The following is a 21344-nucleotide window of genomic DNA, read 5'->3' as shown; positions in this document are numbered from 1 at the left end:
AATGCTTCTGCTACATAAATGTGTGCCGTTTTTGTCAATACAATGCACATTTATCGTGTACTACTAAATTACTGAAATCTTTACAATTCTAGCATTTTAGTTAAATTTTAGACGGTTTCCGTGTAAAACGGAAGTGGCCGCATTCGTGTTCATCCTTGATATTGAAATGCAAGTTTACATATATAAAGGTTGAGGATGAACACCGATGCGTCCACTTTCTTTTTGGACAAAATCCATCTTAAAAGTGAAATTTTTTGCATATTTGGTAGATTTTTCATATTTGAGCTTGAATCGGATCAATTTTAATGACAAAATCATTTAAAATCTTTCACATTAGTTAATAGACCAATTCGAGTTCATCCGTCACTGGAGAAAACTCGTCAATTATATGCGCCTTTGTGACGTCATTTACCAGATAGAGGGGCTCGCCTGTATCCCTGCACTGTAGATGTTCATCAAGCTTCTAAGTGATCGTCATTGTGCATTGTAAACTAGAAATAATATTTGTTCCATAGGTAACTAATCACAATTCCCTAATGACAGCAGTGCATATTGTCAATTATGCGAGTTGGATTTGCTGAATTATTAGTGCAATATAACTTTATAGTTATTCAACCACTCACTCAACATTGAAACGGAAGTCATGACGCACCTAAACACACGAGTGACGTTCACTAAAACCAAAGTTTTTGACGGAAATGCATCGAACTCGAAAGTTGTCTATTGAATCCAATGAAATAGACACTTAAGTGTTTAAAAAGTGGTCAAAATCTTTCCTCAGATGAACCTGAAATTTGAGGCCAAAATCGGTCCTTACCGGACCTACTCCTTTAAAAAGTGTAATGAAGGAATGAACACACAGATATACTCTGGTGCAAATTACAAAATTCATAATAAATGAATGGTCATGCAAGTATGTATATAAGTAAGTACATTATTTATTAAAGTGACATGTGTAAATATGTACAGATTATAAACATATAATATATGAATATTAATACACCCAGCCCAATGGACATTAGGAAGGTAAATAATTATAAAATTATAAAACAGTTATATTACATTCTTCGAAATAACTATTTATACATTTATAAATTGTTATTTGGATGGAGAGTTGTCTTGTTGGAATTCATACTACATCTTCCTATATCTATGAAATTATCTTTTGTTGATGAAAGTTTATTTTGAAAATATAAACATTAAACTATGATGTTATGTGTAGGAAAAACTTACAGATTTTTGTTAATACATAATCTGTGAGCATTATGAATATTATAGCCATGTAGCCTTCTTTTTCATTAAAAAAAAAAAAAACTCAGGGGAAGTAACCCAAATTGTGCAGAAAAGTCTTGACTACAGTCTAATACTTGTCATCCTCTTCAAATTTTCTTTTCTTTTCTTTATTTATTATTGTATCAACATTGTTTAATATATGTATAGTTATTCTATAATCTTTTTAATAGATCTGTTCAATGTCATAGCAAATATTGCATATACTACCTAATCTATACCTTATTTACATTGTTATTTTTTTTGCATTTTTTTTAGTTGAAATATGTGTAGTTTTATGAAATTAATAAAAAGGCATTTGTTTTGTTTTTTCAATCCGAGTTTTATGTTTTTGGTATAAAAATCTTGTCCAACTTCTTCAATCAGCATTATTGGGCAGATGACAGAAGGACGAGATCATCTGCAATTTTTTTATGAGCTTTTTGTTATTTTAAGAGCCAAAATGATGGAAAAAGTGGACTTGTTGACCCACACTCCATACCTTCTTTAAAGTTTTGGAACTAGGATTTAAATGATATCCTATAATACAATTCTTAGGCCTTAATACATACTTATCATAAAATTTTGAAACAATAATGGCATAATGATATGCCTCGTTGCAGAAAAGAAATAGATCCAAATGATAACACAGTAATAATGGAGTTTGAAATATCATTTTAAAACTGTATCAAATTGGAGATGCCTTGTTACTGTTTTTTTCCTTTTATCTTTTGCCTTGTTTTCATTTTAAAAAAGATGGTTTACATTTTATTTTCATCAAGTTATAACTAGTTATCCACTTAATTTAAAAGCATAGATGTCTAAAATCATTTAAAAAAATCATTCTCAGTATGTAAATGTTTTAATTTGGTTTTTTTTTGTGTGTGGAAAAAAATTGAAACTGCACGGATAGCACTCACACTTGTTGATTTTTGAAAACTGTAAATTGACATCTATTGTCTTATGTGTTTTATCTTTGTGTTGTTGGGTAGCTGTCTTTTTTACCTTTAACCAATATCTTCATTTATTCATATGCAGATGATTTTTAACTCATAAGTACAAACTATTGTTATTTCATCTTTTTAATTGAAAGATAGTCTGCAATACGTATTAGCATACTCATATATTAAAAATTTTCATAAAAAAAATCACTCTCTGAAGTAAAAATGACACGTAATAGTTTAAATACACGGAAATAATTCATATATTTACAAAAAAAAAAATTTTAAATTTATTTTCTTATTTTTTCTTTACAGCTTGTTACTGGTTCCTCAGCGACTATAAATGCAAAGTTAAAAAGTTATTTATCAGACAGTTGGAATTTGGTAGACGTACTGACAATCACTCTATTTTTATTAGCTTTATTATTACGATTTCTACCGTATGATAATACATTTGAAGCTGCTAGGGTAGTTTATGCAATCAATTTTGTAATATTTTTCTTCCGTATCCTGCATATTTTTTCCGTCCACAGAGAATTAGGACCAAAGCTTGTTATGATAGGAAATATGGTAAGTAAAACTTTTTGTCATAACCAATGATATATTTGAAATATGAATGTTAAAAAAAGATTTGTTGTTGAAGAACTTCCATGAAATATTCCTGTTATTTTATGTTTTTACTTTGATATCAAATAAGTTTATGAGTCAGGTCATTTTTCATGCAAATATTTAGTTTCTATTCAAATCATGAACTGATTGTTAAGGTCAATTATTAATTTTTATAAAAAGATGTCCTTGCTAATGAGAAAACTCTTGACAAGAGATCAAATGATTTGGAAATAAACAACTATAGGTCACCATAGGTCTCCAACAATGAGTACAAGCCATACCTTAAAGTCAGCAATAAAATGACAAATGTAAAACAATTGAATTGAAAACACAAAAAAGAAGATGTATGATTGCCTAAGAAACAACTCTTCACAAGATACCAAAATAACACAGAAATAGACAAGTTTCTGATTTTACATGTTTTACCCTATTTGAAATTTCAGGTGAAAGATTTGTCGTATTTTATGGTGATATTGATGGTATTTGTGACGTCTTATGCTGTTGCTTCATATTCCATTTTGTATCCAAACATAAGTTGGTCTTGGGATATAGTACTGAAGGTGTTGAGAATGAGTTACTGGAACATGTACGGGGAACTATTTATAGAGGATATTGAATGTAAGTAAAGTCTTTTGTTTTCAAAATTGAAATTTGATTTGTATTTCTATACTTGTTAAATCTATTTACTTTCATTTTTGTATGCATTTGATTACAAAATGATTTTTTTTTATGGCAAGCAAAACACGAAATTTAGCGTTTATGGACCCAAATGCTCCATGGACAAAGCTATGAATGTTTATATACATAGTAGGCTACTATAAGTAGCTGCTTCTAAGATTTGTTTCACTTGTTCAAGTTTAACTTTAATGAAACTGTACAAAATGACATGTAGAAATTACTTGCATCATATTCCAAGAATGTATTCCTTGCCATTTTGTTGCTTTACCCGTTTGGAAAACAAAATTACTTTTTGGGATATCATTCGGCATTCTCAGAAAATGAATGTCTCAATTAATTGTTAGAACTTACAGCTAATTCATAAAACTACAATTATACAATATTAGTATTTATTAATATTTTTAGAACATTGTTGAATATTTTTCATATGTTTTAAAATGGTATGATTTAATTTAATCTTTCAAGATGTATTTCATCACAAAAATCATTTTGGTCAAACCTGAAAGCCAGTGTATCATAAAAAGGCTGAATAATCCGAAATTGATCTCAAATTACATTACTGAGTACATATTTGTGATGCCTTAATCACTATATTAGCTTAAAACTATCTAAACTGATGTTTCAATTTGATTCGTTTAAAAAAAATCCTGTCAAAATAATACAAGTTTGTGATTTTATTGATTTTCAGGGTTATTGAAAAATAAACCCTTTGTTAACCAACTCCTTTCATTGAGAGAACATTCTAAACATACAAGAAAAATGCCTTTAAAAACAAGGGTTAAATGCATGTTTGAGTTCTATTTTATATTTACCTTATATGAGGACGGTAATGGGGGTACCATCATGACGAATAAAGGTAAAGGGCATTACTACACTCATTTATGACAAGAGCATGCCATCACCAACTCAAGGAATGATGATGAAGTTCAAAATATTTGTTTTTTATTTGTAGTAGAGGAACCTAACTGTAGTTTTGATCCCGCAATATTCAATGCTGGAACATTGCCAAGATGTCCAACAGAAGTAGGAAGATATGCCACACCAATATTAATGGGAATATATGTCCTATTTGTCAATGTACTATTGCTCAATCTTCTTATTGCTATGTTCAGGTTAATATGAGATTTATACAATTTTAACTTAATATAAAAAAGAAGATGTGGTATGATTGCCAATGAGACAACTATCCACAAAAGACCAAAATGACTCAGACATTAACATCTATAGGTCACTTTACAGCCTTCAACAATGAGCAAAGTCCATACTGCATAGTCAGCTATAAAAGGCCACGATAAGACAATGTAAAACAATTCAAACGAGAAAACTAACAGCCTTATTTAAATGTAAACATGTCACCTTAAATACAAATGACATATGTAACATATATAATTATATAAAAAAAAAATATAAATTAAAAAATCTCATCCCTTTCAACCTGATATTTACACTCTTATACTTATTATAAGTCAAATCGATACTTTGATTTTATTGATCGTTTTATGAACAACAAAAATTTAGAATACCAGAGAACACTATATTTATTCAGTGATTTTAACCAAAAATTAACTGTTAACCAACTTAATGAAGATACTTTTTTTTCAAGTTAGAACTTTTCAGCTGTTTTTGCAGTAATTTATGTGGATGATTTTCTTTAACTATTATTGTATATTGTTAGAGAAAATCCACAAACAAAATTATGAACAAAACTTTTGAAATTTAAGGGGAAGGCCTTCAAGGTAAAAAAAAAACCCTAACTTTAGATTTAATCAATCAATGGAACAAACAGACAACAACTGTCATAATTATGACTTGGTACAATCATACTCCAAAGAAAATGGTTTGTTAAACTTAACTTTGACATACTTGCAACTATTTAATTTCATGTTATTTTTTCTACTCATGAAAGCCTTGAAAATTAATTGCTAGCGAAATTAAGATGATTTACAGTAATTGTTGAGAACTATTTCCATGGGAAACAATGAAAAGAGCGCTATTTCACAATAATGTGGCTGTATAAAACTCCTATTTACATAGTTTCAACAGCAGAGATGAATATTGAGTCATTTCACATAAACGTTTTCACTCTTTAATAATTACATTAGATGTATGTTTCATTATAATACTTTATTCTGATTGGCTAACTGCACATCACGTGTTATTCCGTAAGCAATTGCATCACTCAATAAAACTTTTCATTCATGATAACACGTGGTCCCACAATAAAGTGTACAGGTGAATAAGATAAAAAAAATTATAAAATTTGTGTTTTCATGATCATAGCTAAAAAATGTAATTATAAGTATTGAATGCTTCTTTTTGTAACTTCATAGGGTTGTAAAAGCGTTGACGTGCACACATTTTTAGAATGAAGCGCTTCATACAAAATGTACCTTGGTCAACGCTTTTACACCCCAATGAATTTACAAAAAGAAGCATTCAATTCTTAAATGAAGAAACCTAATACAATATTTATTCTTATTTCAGTTTCTCCATACAGAGGATACAAGACAGAACTGACCAGCACTGGAATTTCCAACGTTATATTTTAATTTATGAATACTACTCCAAGCCACCTTTGCCTTCACCACTTATATTGATAAGCCATGTATTTCTGTTCATCCGTTGGTGTGCAAGAACATGTTGTAATAGATGCTTATCAACTAATCAATCAGACCTCAGTAAGTTTCTCTGTTAATTTTGTGTTTCCTAAAAATTATATTCATTTTATTTTCTATACAAATTGGGGTGATTGTCTGTTTGTGTGTTTGTCTGTAAGTCCACTTATTGTCCACAACTCACCCTAATTAGATATATGCTTTCAAAGTCATCTCATCACATTGTTATCTCATAACATTGTTTACCTCTTTGATTTGTTATCCAAATAATGTTTTAGATTTACCATAGCAAATATTTGGCTATACTAGACCTATAGACGTATAGTAGACTACAAAATCAGCAAAATATCTTGATAATTTGCACAGGAGTTGTTTAATACTTGATTTTGATATAAGATATATAACTTATAAATTGTATTTATAAAAAATTATAATCAACAATCTCTACAGATGTGAATGAATGAATTTTTTTTCTCATTAACTACAAGTTACATAGTTACATAGAATATATATATATATATAAACAATTACATTAAATATTAAAGCACATGTGAACAATATAAACATAACCATTAAATTACAAACTAACCAGGAGGAATGACCCTCACATTTATAATTTTACAAATGTACATAGTTTTTCAAGAACAATATAGTTTTTAGAGCTCATCAATTGTTGATATTTATAGACAAAGAGTACAGTAGTGTGGTAACAACCTTGTTCTTTCTTGATGTAAAGCATTTCATGACATAATATAATGATATTCATCACCTTCGTCTCTTGAATCCCAACGATCATTTCTTGATACGTTATTCCACCTTTCCGTCACCTTCCAATCTCAATAGATAATAGGTGACTTCTACATCTAAATTTACACAATTAGAATTGATTATATATTGACAATTTGGAAAAATAGCTTTTCCAATTTAGTAACTGTTTTTAAAATTCTATAACATAAGCATTTTACAAAAATTTACAATAATCAATTCCTTATTTTTCACACTCAATCTTTATTTTACAGTAAAGAGATTTCCAAATGAACGACAGTTGATACAGTGGGAAAATGTGATCGCAGATGCTTATCTTCACAAACTTGAAATGATGGATTTAGAAAGACTGGAAATAAAAATGCAGTTAACACACGAAAGGTAGCTATTATGTATCTTACATGGTGGGTGTCAGGGGCTAAGTCTTTAGCTTGTACACTTGTATCCGTTCATTTTAAATTAAATATTAATGACAATTTGTAAACCTTTAAAGAAAGATATTGAGATTTATGGTACAGATTTAGCATAAACTGTAAAATCAGAAATTATTGTGTGCATTTATTATTGCGATTTTGTCATTTCGGACTAAAATGTGAATTTAATTTTTCAGATATTGAGAAAAATCTTGTTTAATTCAAATAAAAAATTTCAAATACAAGTTTGAATTATTGCAATTAAAACCCTGTCACATTTTTATAGCAATAATGAAAACATTGCATTAATTTCCGAATTTACTGTAAACCAACCTCAAAAAATTCTGTTTACAAACATATGTTCAAAAAGTTTATCTTTCCAGGATAGATCATGAGACAACTCTCCACTTGAGATCAAATAATGTAAAAACTAACAACTATATGTCACTCTACAGCCTTCAACAATAAGTACAGTAAGACCAAGTCATAAGAGGACACGAAATGTCAAATATAGACAAATTTAAATTACCGTAGAAAGCTATATTAATTGGATTAACTTGCATTAAAATGAAACAGTTGATTTATCAATAACTGATAAAACAATTCATTGCAAGGTTTACATAAAAGTCTGATGGTTGGTTGACAAGACTTTTCTGTGTGTCCACACTTGTTTCAATTATGTTTAAACAATTTTGAATTTCAGATTAGATCACCTTCTTGTAAGGATGGACGAGGTCCATGAAACCAGTCAACCATCACAGGTATCAGGAGCTAGAAACTTTGATATTCAGCCTATTGTTAAAATGCCTGAACAACTTGATAAAAGACTCAGAAGTTTAGAAGACCAGGTACACAATAATTGTGGAATTTTGAAACTTCAAATATGGGAAAACCTGACAATTATGATTTATAATAATTTTCATTAGGTTTAAAGCAATGTTTGGATTCTATAAATATCAAGGTTATTCTGTTTTTATTGTTTTTATTGTTTTGAAAATGGTCTTTTGAAATGACTAATGTCAGTTTAGGCCAAATAGGTATTAGTTTTTTTAAATCACTGACATATAATATACTGTGGATTTATAATTTTTTGTGGGATACCAATTTTCATGGAATTTATGGGTGTAAGATATACCACATTTTTTTTCTATGGGCTTGTATGCAATCTTTGGCAAAACCACAAACTTGATACTGTAAACCAGCTTATTTTTATCAATATCAATATTTTTAGGAATTGGTGGATAAGAAAGCTATTGCTTCTGTTTGCCTTCTCATCTATATTTTAAGTTGTCAAAAAATATTTGTTTCCCAGATGCCACCATTGATTAATTTTCCTTATTTGAGAGGTATCTGATAGTTATCCTTGATATTTTAGGACATTGATTGTATAAATAACCATCGAATATTGTGGAGTTAAGATTTCAACATGATTGCTTCTTAAAATCTTTGTTCTTTTGATAAATGAAATTTAAGAACAAAAATGAATTTCCAATATCAAAATTTCAGTTAATCTTCAAGAGCAAAAGAAATATATTAAACATGTTTTTTTTAATTGCATAGAATTTGAAACATATTGCATCCAGAACTTCTGCTTAGGGACGTTTTTGTTGAATATGTAATCCGTTTAAATTTGGAAAACACTTATTTGATATTTTAAATGGTCATAAAACTACAAATACAAATATTGCAAATGAATAAAACTTTAATTAATAATAATATAAACTAGAAGGTCGAGATAAAGATAACAAATTTCATTTCTACATTATTTACCAGGTTCAGACTTCAGCAGAATCACTGAAATGGATTGTAAATGCCATGAAGAAAAGTAAAATATCACTAGATGGTCCTGCTCCGGAGGCCTATGACCCTGCCAAGAAAGAAAAAGAAAGTAGGTTTTATTGCTGGTTGTGGTTAACATGAAACCATTCATTGTTTATGTAACACAGCAAATGTTTGCTTGATATTTATCATAGTGTTTTAGATATTTATTTGAATACCACTTCATCATTGTACTAAATTTTGGTTTTTCTATTAGACTGATATACTTGACCTTATGATTTTTTTAATGTTGCCAATTGACCTGATGTAATAGACACTTTTAAACCATGTATTTAAACAACTCCCCAATTTTTTGTTTTAGTGCCTTCCAAGGCACCCTCTATTTTCCCCATAACAATCATTTCTAAAGGTTTAGTTGTTTGCAAGATATTTGTGAAGACAGTATAAGATCAGGAGACTTGATATGATTGTCAATGAGACAAAACTGTCCACCAGAGATCAAATGATGAAAATTTAAACACTTACAGTTCCATATACAGCCTTCTTCAATGAGCAAAACACATATTTGTTCAGTAAACCGTTGTAATTAAGTGGGAAAGAGAAAGCTTTCTTCATTCTGTTTTGATTTAAAGATCAAACAGGTATTCTCAACATATTTATGTATTATTGTCATTTTGTTTATTTTCTTTGGTTACATCTTCTGACATCAGACTCAGACTTTTCTTGAACTAAATTCTAATGTACGTATTGTTATGGGTTTACTTTTCTACATTGGTTAGAGGTATAGGAGGAGGGTTGAGATCTCACAACCATGTTTAACCCGCCACATTTGTGCGCCTGTCCCAAGTCAGGAGCCTCTGGCCTTTGTTGGTCTTGTTTTATTTTAATTTTAGTTTCTTGTGTACAATTTGGAAATTAGTATAGTGTTCATTATCACTGAACTAGTATATATTTGTTTAGGGGCCAGCTGAAGGACGCTTCCAGGTGCGGGAATTTCTTGCTACATTGAAGACCTGTTGATGACCTTCTGCTGTTGTTTTTTTATTTGGTCGAGTTGTTGTCTCTTTGACACATTCCCCATTTCCATTCTCAATTTTATCATAAGGTATAGGTTGTATATTTTTGTTACTAACAGGCTATATGTTTATATTTGATTTATGTCAGCTTTTGTGATATATTTGACCACAATTTGAATAATATCTATTCTTCAGAGTTGAAAAAGGAAAAGCTACAGAAAGAACAAGATTCAATGTATGTACAGAGTATGATTAGCCAGCAAACAGAAACTCAGACTAAGTCTCGTAGTGTTAATTATGTTGGTACTGGTATAAAGAAATTCCCTGTACCTGAAGATATGGCTTCCTGGGAAGTAAGTTTATAGTGTTGACATGATTCTGTAAAGTCAGAATTTTTGCAGGTTTTTTTATTATCGAGCCTTCAACTTTTGTCGAAAAAGTAAGACATAGCAATCCTATATTCCGTCAGCGGTGGCAGCGTCAGGGGAGGCCACAAATATTCACTTTGTGGTTAAAGTTTTTGAAATTTTGATAACTCTCTTAGACTAGCCTGGATTTCTACCAATCTTGGAAAGAAGCTTGTTTATGATTATAAAATAGTATCCAGAAGAAAATTTTGTAGAAAAAAAAAATCCTGTTTGCCTGTATTTAACTTATAAATGGATTTAGTTTATTTGCCAGGAAACATTACATTCACTCTGTGGTTAAAGTTTTAAAATGTTTAATAACTTTCTTAATCTATTCTGGATTTGTTCAAACTTGGAAAGAAGCTTGTGTATGATCAAAAGCTAGTATCTAAATAATTAAAATTTTGTACCCGTTTATCTGTATTTTACTTATAAATGGACTTAGTTTTTCTTCCAGTTAACATTACATACAGTCTGCTTTTAAAACATTTATTAGATTCATAAACTATCCTGGATTTTTTTTAAACATGGACAGAAGCTTCTTACAATCAAAAGATAGTATTGAGAAGAATTTTTTATTATTTTTTTCCCTCATTTTTGTTGAGTCTGCAATTAACAGCAAAAGTAGGCGTGACACTGGGTTATGCGGACCCTCACAAATTTTTAATGCAATTGGCTGAGTTTTGCAATAACAAGAACTTTCATTTTGATATCTAATTCACATATCTGTAAGAAGTTTTTCCAGAAATCGCAAATTAATCATGCATATTTGCTCGGTTTCCAAAAATCTGCAGATAAATGCGGGTATGAATGCTTTCTATAGTTAGGGTCAAATTGTTTAAAATTTTTACCGTGATTTGTCAGAATATCCTTATAGTGTTTCGTCAGAGGTCTCAAATAATTATCGTTACAGTTATCTTTTTTTGAATTTTTTTTACATGATTTGTCAAATTCAGTAGTTATTTTATTGTCTTAAAGTAAGTGTTAATATTATCATCATGCACCAAAAACTACTGTTAACGTCATTTGGCAAGAATTTTTACAGTTATTCATCATGAAGGGACACCCTTTACCAATACCCCTTTACAACCTTCATAAACTCATACAATAATTTCTCTAAATTGACAGCAAATAGACCTGGACTAAGAAAGAAAATGATGAATTAAATTTAATGTGACTTGTATGGAATTTAGGCCATTGTGAGATTTTGCACTCACTTGGCATCCATCATCTAAATCCGCGGTCAATTGTCAACATTTCTTATTGGTTCACCTGGGATTTTCATTACTTTCTCAGTTTTCAGTATGAATACTGTGAAAAGGTGCAATGTATAGGAATATAGCTTTGAACATTGACCTATAGTTGTTAACTTCTATGTCATTTGGTCTCTAGTGGACAAACAGTTTTTAACGACCTTAACTGGCTATACAGCCCTTGAACAATTGGCATCTCTAGTGGAGAGTTGGCAATCATACCACTCTTCTTATTTTCATTTTGAAAGCCACTTATTACTTTATCAGTCAATGAATAAAATTATAACTAATATGTCCTTTTTGTCTAATTTGGGGGTCATAACAAACACCCCAAAAACATATTTCAAGTGCCTTCTGATAAGAATAACCTTCTGTACAATTATTTATAACATAATTCATCAATTAAGAAATATTACTAATGAATGATGTTTTCTTTATGTTCCAATAACAAGCTACAAACTGATCAAACACACCATGAATGTATGAGGTTTTTCTTGTAGATCACATGGCCAGAGTACAAGCCTGTGTATTATGAAGCTCCTGAGGTTAAAGCCAATCCAACCTGGGCAGATCATATTGATCTGTTAGATCTGTAAGTTTTCGTATTGTAAATTATACAAATAATAGCTGTTCATTTTACTGAACATATTTGAAACCAGTAGGCAGTTCTTATACATACAGTAAAATTATCCCTTATGAGGTCTTAGACAAAGTACATTTTACAATTCAACTTTTTTCAAATAAGTTTGACTTCATTGCTCTGTAAATGTATGCTTAACTGACCCCTGTAGAAGTCTGATTCTATGATGTATATATATAACATGAAACATTCAGTGCTGAAAGCTTGATTTTTGTCCAGCCTAGATGGTCTAGCTACAGCTATAGCATGTAGGCATAGTGCAAGGCGATTTGGTGCCCTGATATCTTAGTAGCATGAGTTCAAATCCCTGTTCAGATTATGAAAACAGCAGAAAATTGAAAGTTGGAACTTAAACATTGCCTACTGATACATTAGAAATTAATGGAAATATATAAAAAAGAAGATGTGGTATAATTGCCATTGAGACAACTATCCACAAAAGACCAAAATGACACAATCATTAACAACTATAGGTCACTGTACAACCTTCAACAATGAGCAAAGCCCATACCGCATAGTCAGCTATAAAAGGCCCTGATAAGGCAATGTAAAATAATTCAAACGAAAAAACTAACAGCCTTATTTATGTAAAAAAATGAACGAAAAACAAATATGTAACACATAAACAAACGACAACCACTGAATTACAGGCTCCTGACTTGGGACAGGCACATACATAAATAATGTGTCGGGGTTAAACATGTTAGCGGGATACCAACCCTCCCCTAACCTGGGACAGTGGTATAACAGTACAAAATAAGAGCGAACTATAAAAATCAGTTGAAAAAGGGTTAACTTATGTATTTTTTTAGGCACTTAATGTCTTGTTTTATTTGTACTACTAGACCCATTAGATATTTTCTCAATATAGGTGTTATATTCTTAAATAAAAATAATAAGATTAAAATTCTATTAATTTATTAATGAATTGTAGATCACCAAAGAAGAGGTTGAATAAAATCAAATTCAATGCATATGATGAGTCTTGTAAATATAACAGAACAAGTTATCTTGGTGAATATCAAATAATAGATGGTATACCCAGAAACCCAATGGGTAGAACAGGAATGATTGGTAGGGGTCTGCTTGGTAGATGGGGACCAAACCAAGCTGGGGATCCTATTGTTACAAGGTAATTATTTAAAGTCATAAGAAACCTCAAATTGAAAAAATATATGCATATGTTTTTTATAACTAAATGGATAGTTTTCATTAAACAACTTATGTGCATATACTTTTTTCTGAGGAAAATTCTTTTATTTGTCCACATTTAGAAAAAGTTTACTTATTTTTAATTGCTTTCTTCCAGGAAGCAAATTGCCAACATATTTTCCGTATTCATTGTGACCTGAGCGTAACCCTCCTCGTAAAAATCTGGTGATCTCAATATGCATGGATCTGTCATTAAATAAGCAATTATCTGATTGTACATGTTAAACACGTGCACAATACCCATGCTTTTTGGTATTTGTTTACTATAGGGTGACATTTAATGAGAAGCCATATTTGTTAAATCATAACAGACAGAGAAAAAAAAAAAAATTATAAGATATATTTGCGTAAAAAATTAGAAAATCATGTACAGAGGACTAAGTGTATGAAATATAAATGCATTGGTTCCAGAATTGGACAAACATTATTTTTCAGCACTCACTTGTTTCATATGACTTTAAAGAAAAGGATTATTTTATTTCTTTATTTTTTCACTTAATGAATAAATAGAATTAGTACGTAAGGACCTAGCATCTGAATTTTGTCTTATACAACAATGTAACAGGAATTCATTACAGGAAAAGTGTTTGAAGTCATTTATATGCTCGAGAGATTTATTTCCTAAGATATATGCTGCCTATTTTTTCACTATTAATTTACTTAGAATAATATTTTGTGTAAGATATAAATTTGAAGAAAAAAAGACGTTTATGTTGAAAACTATTTAATTAAATAGAAAGCTCACGAGAATTATCATTATTTTTACAGATGGAAGAGAAATGCCAATGGTGAAAAAATACTAGATAATGGGAAATATGTGTTTGAATTTATAGCCATAATTCGAAGTGACAACAAATTGTGTAGTTTACCTGGAGTAAGTATAATTTTTGTTTGTCATTTTGTTAGTCGGTATCAGAAAATGTAGGCCATGTCCAAAATGAGTAATGTTTTTTTATGCCCCACCTACAATAGTAATCAGTCTGTGAGTCCATCCATCCATCTGTCCTGCTTCAGGTTCAAGTTGTTGGTCAAGGTAGTTTTTGATGAAGTTTAAATCCAATGAACATAAAACTAAGTACACATGTTCTCTATGATATGATCTTTCTAATTTTAATGCCAAATTATAGCTTTATCACAATTTCACACTCTACTGAACATAGAAAATGATAGGGTGAGTGGGGCATCTGTGTACTATGGACACATACTGGTTGGTTTCATATTTGTTCGAAGTTCATTTGTTCATATTTGACACTAAAGAAAAAGGTAAATGTATAAATTGAAATTGTTGTCCTCTTGATTTGAAAATCATAAAGAAAAGAAAGTAAATATCGTTGGGATATTGTTACCTTGAATAAGTTAATGCTGTTTGTAAACAAAAATGTTCAAATTAGTATTGAATGATAAAATTCTGTAAAAACTCTTTCATTTAAAGAAATATTTCGTAGTAAGGTTGAAGTATTTTGATTATGATTACCAGATTAATTGTAACAAGTCTACTGTATTTTTTTTTACTTTCCAAAAAAGCTGTTTAAGATAATGTCCTTATAAGTATTACTGTTACATTGTAATATATGGGTAAAACTTTACTAAAAAAAGTGTTTTTATTGTGATAATTATCAGGCACCTCTTGCATATATCCATACAACAATATATGTTTTCTTTATTATTAGGGTATGGTAGATCCAGGACAGAATGTTTATGAATGCCTGAAGGCAGAGTTTAAAGAAGAGGCTCTTGGTGGTCTGATGGACAATGAAGAACATAAAAAGAAAATTAAAGATCAATTAAAAATCATGTTTGAAGAAGGAGAATTGGTAAATAATTTTTTTTTTAAAATAGGTGCTTGGTCTTGGCTTAAACAATAGCACTGGAAGACAGGATATTTTCCCTTCAAATTGTAACAAGACACAGAACATAATTTTTACTTTTTCATGTCATTTTAAGTTTTTTGTTGACATCAAAATACATCAACTATCAGTATCTTTGTATGCTGTAAAACAATTTCAACCTGAAGTGAGATATCTTGTAATAGCCCATGTGCAATAAAAAGCTGTATTAATATCATCAGGGAATGTCATCAATATTTTACATGCAAATTTAACCTTATTCTTGTATCATAAAAAAAATTCTAAGACACCACAACTCACCAAAAGGTGTAATACCACCATTGATTTTACTCTATTAGTTTTTGTTAATTTTGCACTTTTCCAAAAAAATTTCAGAAGTTATCTTTGTTTCAAATAAAGAAAAACTTGGCATGAGTAAAGTTTTATCCTGTCCAGTACTAAAGAAAAGTTTCACATAATATTTCATTGCATACAAGAAAATACCAATCACTGGAAGTTAATTAATCAAATTTCTCCCCTTATCTAACCTGTTAACAAGGTTTAGGAACCATGTAACATTAAGTTTACAAAATATTCTATAGAAACCCCAAATAAAAATAATAGTCATTGGAAATACCCAAGAAGTATGTTTATGAAACAGAAATGTTTTACTGCAATAAAATGTAGGATTAATTAACCTCAACTGTCAAATTCAAGGGAATATTTGTTTCGACCTATTTTCGTATACAACCAGATGTGACGTACCATGATTTGGTGGTACTACACCTAAAAGACAATCATTCTAAGACATGATAGAAACAGAACTAATGTTTTAATGTTGACTACAATAAAGGGACAAACACATTTGGCAATGAAGGTGCTTTATCTTAACTTAGCTGTAATATCCCTTTTATAACCGACTATGTGGTAAGGGCTTTGCCCATTGTTAAAGGCCGTACAGTGACCTATGGTTGTTAATTTCTGTGTCATATGGTCTCTTGTGGAGAGTTGTCTCATTGGCAATCATACCACATCTTTTTATAGCCTTTTTTGCACAAGTCTGCCTCCTGACAACACTTAATGCTATCAGTTAATTAGTACTTTCTTCATTTGTATGACAGTTATTATTTCAGTTTTTACTGCACAAATAATATACATGCTTATAAAGTGCACATACAATTTATTATTTTAGATATTTAAAGGTTATGCTGATGATCCAAGGAATACAGATAATGCTTGGTTAGAAACACTTGTGTATAATTACCATGACAACACTGGAGAAGTCTTACATCCATTTCAAATTCAGGTAATTGATTTCAGAATTTTGTCAAACTTGTGCAATAGGTCAACTATATTTGGTGTATGGAAATTTTTAACAAAGTACATGTCAGTCTGGCAGGTTTTATTTGACCTTGAACGTATTTTCACAGTTTAATGCTCAGTGTTTTTGTATTTTGGTCTGTTTTCCTTAAACTATAACTAATAGGTCAGCTATATTTTTTTGTATGGAATAATTGTAAGGTGTATATGTCTGGCAGGTGTCATCTGATCTTCACCTCATTTTCATGGTTCATTGGTCTATATTAAGTGTTCATGGATAAGTTTGTTTCTTAGCAACTATAAGGTCAACTATATTTAGTGTATTGTATGATGGTAAGGTGAACATTTCTGACGGGTCTGGTTTATCTTACCTTGATCTCATTCTCTTGGATCATGTTAAGTTTCTATGATAATTTTGTAAAGGTTTATATTAAAGACCATCAACATAAAAACAATGGTCAGTTAAGAAGGTGACATTTCAGCTTGTGCAGTCTCTTGTTTTTATACGCATATCTTTTTTTTGTTGGTCAAGTTGACATTAATTCTTTAATTTAATACATTGATCTACTGTCCCAAATTAAGAGGGATGAATATTTTAAGTTACTTAACTGATATATTTTCTAATGGCCCTTGCTATGTCAATTTTGTTGTATTGTGCTAATCATTTAAAGGCCTGTACTTGTTAGCTTAAGATATGTATTTCTTAAGACATTGTATTTTGATATGATATATGTTATTAGAATCAAGGATTACGTGTAAGTACATACAATTGTTGTAGTCATAACAAAACATAAAAAAATATTCTTGTAGCTTGAAGCCTAGTTCAATAAAAACCATTATTAACAAAGTCTTACTTATTTCTGTAAATAATATTTCCTAATGCTCGCAGCTTGAGATTTTGGTTAGCTTGTTTGCTTTCTTTGTTTATTTAAACTTTTGCCCAAGCATTGTAATGATTGTAATTAAGATTGACATTTGCAAACTAAAGTCTTTTATCTGCAAGCATTAGGAAAAAGGCACTAATCATAAACAGGATAACATTTACTGTGGATTCAATTATTTGTAGGATACCAATTTTAATTGATTCTTTGCTATAGATTAACTAGGAATTCATATTCAATGAAGAATACATTTTCAATACCAGTTTTTATGAAAATTTTAAGAAAATTTTGGCTAAACCACAATATAAAATATCAACCAAAAAACTTTTTTTCTTCTATCCATTTAAGTTAAAAAAAAAAAAAAAAAAAAAAAAAAGAACATATAATTGCTCACTTGATGCTTGGCTATTTATAAGCAGACATGTTTAATGCTGTTAAAAAAGAAAAGGCTTATTAATACTACAAGGTGTATATATCAACCATATAAATAGATTCATTACAATCTCTTGTATATTGAATATTGTATAGTAGTAGAATGTACATGTTAGTATGAGCATGGTCTCTATTTGTACTTCTGTCATGCACATCTACTAATTTATGTCCTTTATATTCAATGAGATCTATAATTTTTTATTGTATGATGTTTTTCTTGAGTATCGATGACATTTCATCGTTCAAATTATTGTACAAGGAACTTTAAACTCCTTGGTTGTGGAGTAACTGACTTCTAATGCATGTGAATATTTGTAAGAGAACTGTCAACTAGTAGGCTTAAATTCATATCTTGGGCAGTTATATATATATATATATATCAGCTCTTCAAAGTTTAATTAGGTTTTGTAATTTTCAAATATTTGAGACTAGAGCAGCACTATGAAACACTTGTTAGCAAAATGCCCATGTAGTCAGTAGAATTAGTACATGTAGTGTAAGGTGTAAGTTTTCCCAATTTTGGCAATGAATGTTTTGAATTGCCTTAGATTTAAGCATTATTATGATTTTCTTTTCATAGAAATATTATTTTTCTACAAAGATAGAAGTTTTTCATTATTTAGTCATCAAGTTCTGTCTCCAAAAAAAAAAATTGTTAGTGAACATTCATTAATTTATTAACTTTTTTATTTTCAGGCTGGTGAGAGTGTAGATGCTGTGACGTGGTTAACAGCTAGAGCTAACATGACATTACATGCTGCCCATGCTTATTTTGTAAAGCTGGTGGCAGACAAGTTAAATGCTGCTTTTTAAATTTCTTATATTATTTAGGAATAAAGCTTGATGTAAATTAAAATGTCAATATATGTCTTTATTGAAAGCATATATTTTTCATGCTTTTGATGAAAAACATTGTACAGAAAAGATCATGAGAAGAACAAACTTGTTTTTTTCTAAATAACTATGATATTGATATTTTACTTATTGCAATTATCTGTGATTTAGTTAGTACAGTTTATGCTCAGGAACTATTTTTTTTCACAATTTTCACATTGGGTACAATTGATTGTTTTACTTCAGTAATACTTCAGAAAAGATGCTTCCTGTTTATTTTATAATAATACCAAAATGACATTCTTATTTTTTTTTTAAATCTGAAGGGTTATACTTTACCATTGTAGAGGAACTGCCTTAACTATTTTAAATGTTTATTTTGAAAAATAATGGAGGTCTGCTATTTTCATGGGAGAAATATTTATGTCTTTTAAAGTATCTTTTTTCTTGTTAATTTTATAATAAAAGAGGAGACCCTGAGTTATCTACTTTCCTAACACATACATTTTACTTACCCACTCTCAGACATGAAAATACATTCTTGAAATTTTACAAAACATGAGTGTTATATTAGTGTATTGAAGAACACAATCTATAAAAAAAACACTGTGCCTGCTATTGTAATGATTATTGTACATAGTAAGTTATAAACATATAGCTTTTATATATATTTTTAATCAAAACTTAAGTGTGCTTTCCTTATACCATTTTCTAGTCATTTAAAGACATTTTGTTTTTTTTATACAAAGATGTTTAGAATCTCTATGGTATATGAAGACTATTACTGTTTTCGTGATCTTATAGAAATATAAAATAAATTTTGAAATTTAAAAATATATGTATAAAAATAGACTGTTAAAATAAGGGTAAGAAATCATGAACTGAAAAGATAAGATTATTTGGCTTTACATCCTCATTCATCATGGCTAAATGAATTTGAAAGTTTTGAACAGTTGACCATCATGATAAAGTGTTGTCATTTTGATTTTAAAATATTCATTGTACTATTATAAAACCTACTTACAGGTGAGACAGTTCTTTTTGTTTTTACAGTTTTATTATGCGAAATATTGTATGTAAGCTGTGATATTTCAAAGACTGTAGATGTATAAATCTGAATCTGAGTGTGGATATTATTTATAAATATCAACATTTCACACTTCAGGAATAGATTTTAGGTTGTCATAATATGAACATTTCCTTCATTGATTCGATTTAGAACTTTCAGATGTACAGGTATTACTAGCAAAAGTATAGTTTTCTGTGCTATAACTCTAAAGCTCTTGCTGTTAACATAAGATTTCCATATACATTTCAAACATATTTTATATTTCTTTATTGTGAAAGCATTCCTTTTTTCATAAATTTCCAATAAATGAAAGTCTGCCAGTTGGCAAGACCATTTGTTTTCTTATTTATTCAAACTCAATTTGTTATTTGTTTTTATATATTTTATCAAATATTTATTTTATATTGATTTATTTGTAACTTAAAATGTCTTGAAGTTCAGTTGCTCAGTCAGTCTGACTGCTTTTATATTCATATACTTTGAAAATTAAATTGCTAGCTCTGTTGTTTTTCTACTTAAACTTATTATCATAAAAAGTTAGTAAAACTATAAAATTTATGTCGAAAAAGTGCTTATTTTATATAAATACTTTTTAGAATTAACAACTTTTAGTTTTCAAAGAACATTACCATGTATAGATTTGGACTACAATCAAAGTTCATTTTTTTTAAAGGAAACACACATATTTATGAAAATCATGATAGAAAATGCAAGCACGGGAATATCGTATCAATTGGGAGATATATACCCCATATGCAGGTGCTGCTGGAATGTTGCTACTTAGAAAAAAGTAAAATCACAAAAATACTGAACTTAGAGGAAAATCAATTTGGAAAGTCCATAATCACATGGAAAAATCAAATAACAAAACTCGTCAAAAACGAATGGACAAGAACTGTCATATTCCTGACTTGGTACAGGCATTTTCAAATGTAGTAAATGGTGAATTAAACCTGGTTTTAAAGCGCTTACACTCTCACTTTGATGAGTCTCAGAAATGGAAAGCTGAAATCATCTCTTTTGTTGTAAAGTTTTGTTTTCAACCAACCCTCATTGTGAATTTCTAAATGTAAGTCAAGATATGAGGCCGTCTTAACAATCTGCAGTATTCTTTATCTCTAGTTCGATGGGATATATGCGTTCCACATAATCACCAAGTTTTGAATTATTTATTGAAAGAACATCATCTATATAGCGGAAAGTAGAGTTAAAGGCTATCACTAACTTCTTATCTTTCTTCCTAAGAAGTTCCTGCATGAAGTTAGCCTCATGATAATAAAGAATCAAGACGGCAAGTAGAGGGACACAATTTCTTCCCATTGGAATGCCAACAGTCTGTTGAAAAACACGTCCTCAAAACGTAACAAATATATTGTCAATCATGA

The 21344-nt window shown here is 29.7% G+C and overlaps 1 protein-coding gene across 7 annotated transcripts in view; it reads left to right on the top strand.

The window, feature by feature from the left end:
* LOC134707431 (transient receptor potential cation channel subfamily M member-like 2) overlaps positions 1-20464 on the top strand; it is a 58094-nt gene extending 37630 nt beyond the window's left edge. For 5 of the 7 annotated variants that reach the window (XM_063567162.1, XM_063567164.1, XM_063567159.1 and 2 more), the window contains 15 exons: positions 2526-2780; positions 3263-3437; positions 4450-4609; positions 5982-6175; positions 7132-7258; positions 7994-8138; positions 9064-9178; positions 10281-10438; positions 12246-12337; positions 13320-13517; positions 14366-14471; positions 15268-15411; positions 16616-16729; positions 17484-17498; positions 18753-20464. In XM_063567162.1, coding sequence (XP_063423232.1) covers positions 2526-2780; positions 3263-3437; positions 4450-4609; positions 5982-6175; positions 7132-7258; positions 7994-8138; positions 9064-9178; positions 10281-10438; positions 12246-12337; positions 13320-13517; positions 14366-14471; positions 15268-15411; positions 16616-16729; positions 17484-17498; positions 18753-18869 — 2115 coding nt within the window. In that variant the 3' untranslated portion in view covers positions 18870-20464. The remainder of the gene's footprint in view (positions 1-2525; positions 2781-3262; positions 3438-4449; positions 4610-5981; positions 6176-7131; positions 7259-7993; positions 8139-9063; positions 9179-10280; positions 10439-12245; positions 12338-13319; positions 13518-14365; positions 14472-15267; positions 15412-16615; positions 16730-17483; positions 17499-18752) is intronic. The other 2 variants (XM_063567161.1, XM_063567165.1) reach the window with 1 other exon arrangement.
* The last annotated feature ends 880 nt before the right edge of the window (positions 20465-21344 follow it).

This window comes from Mytilus trossulus, chromosome 2 (assembly GCF_036588685.1).
Source record: "Mytilus trossulus isolate FHL-02 chromosome 2, PNRI_Mtr1.1.1.hap1, whole genome shotgun sequence".
Lineage (NCBI taxonomy): Eukaryota > Metazoa > Mollusca > Bivalvia > Mytilida > Mytilidae > Mytilus > Mytilus trossulus.
This window is presented reverse-complemented; position numbering and strand designations above follow the sequence as displayed.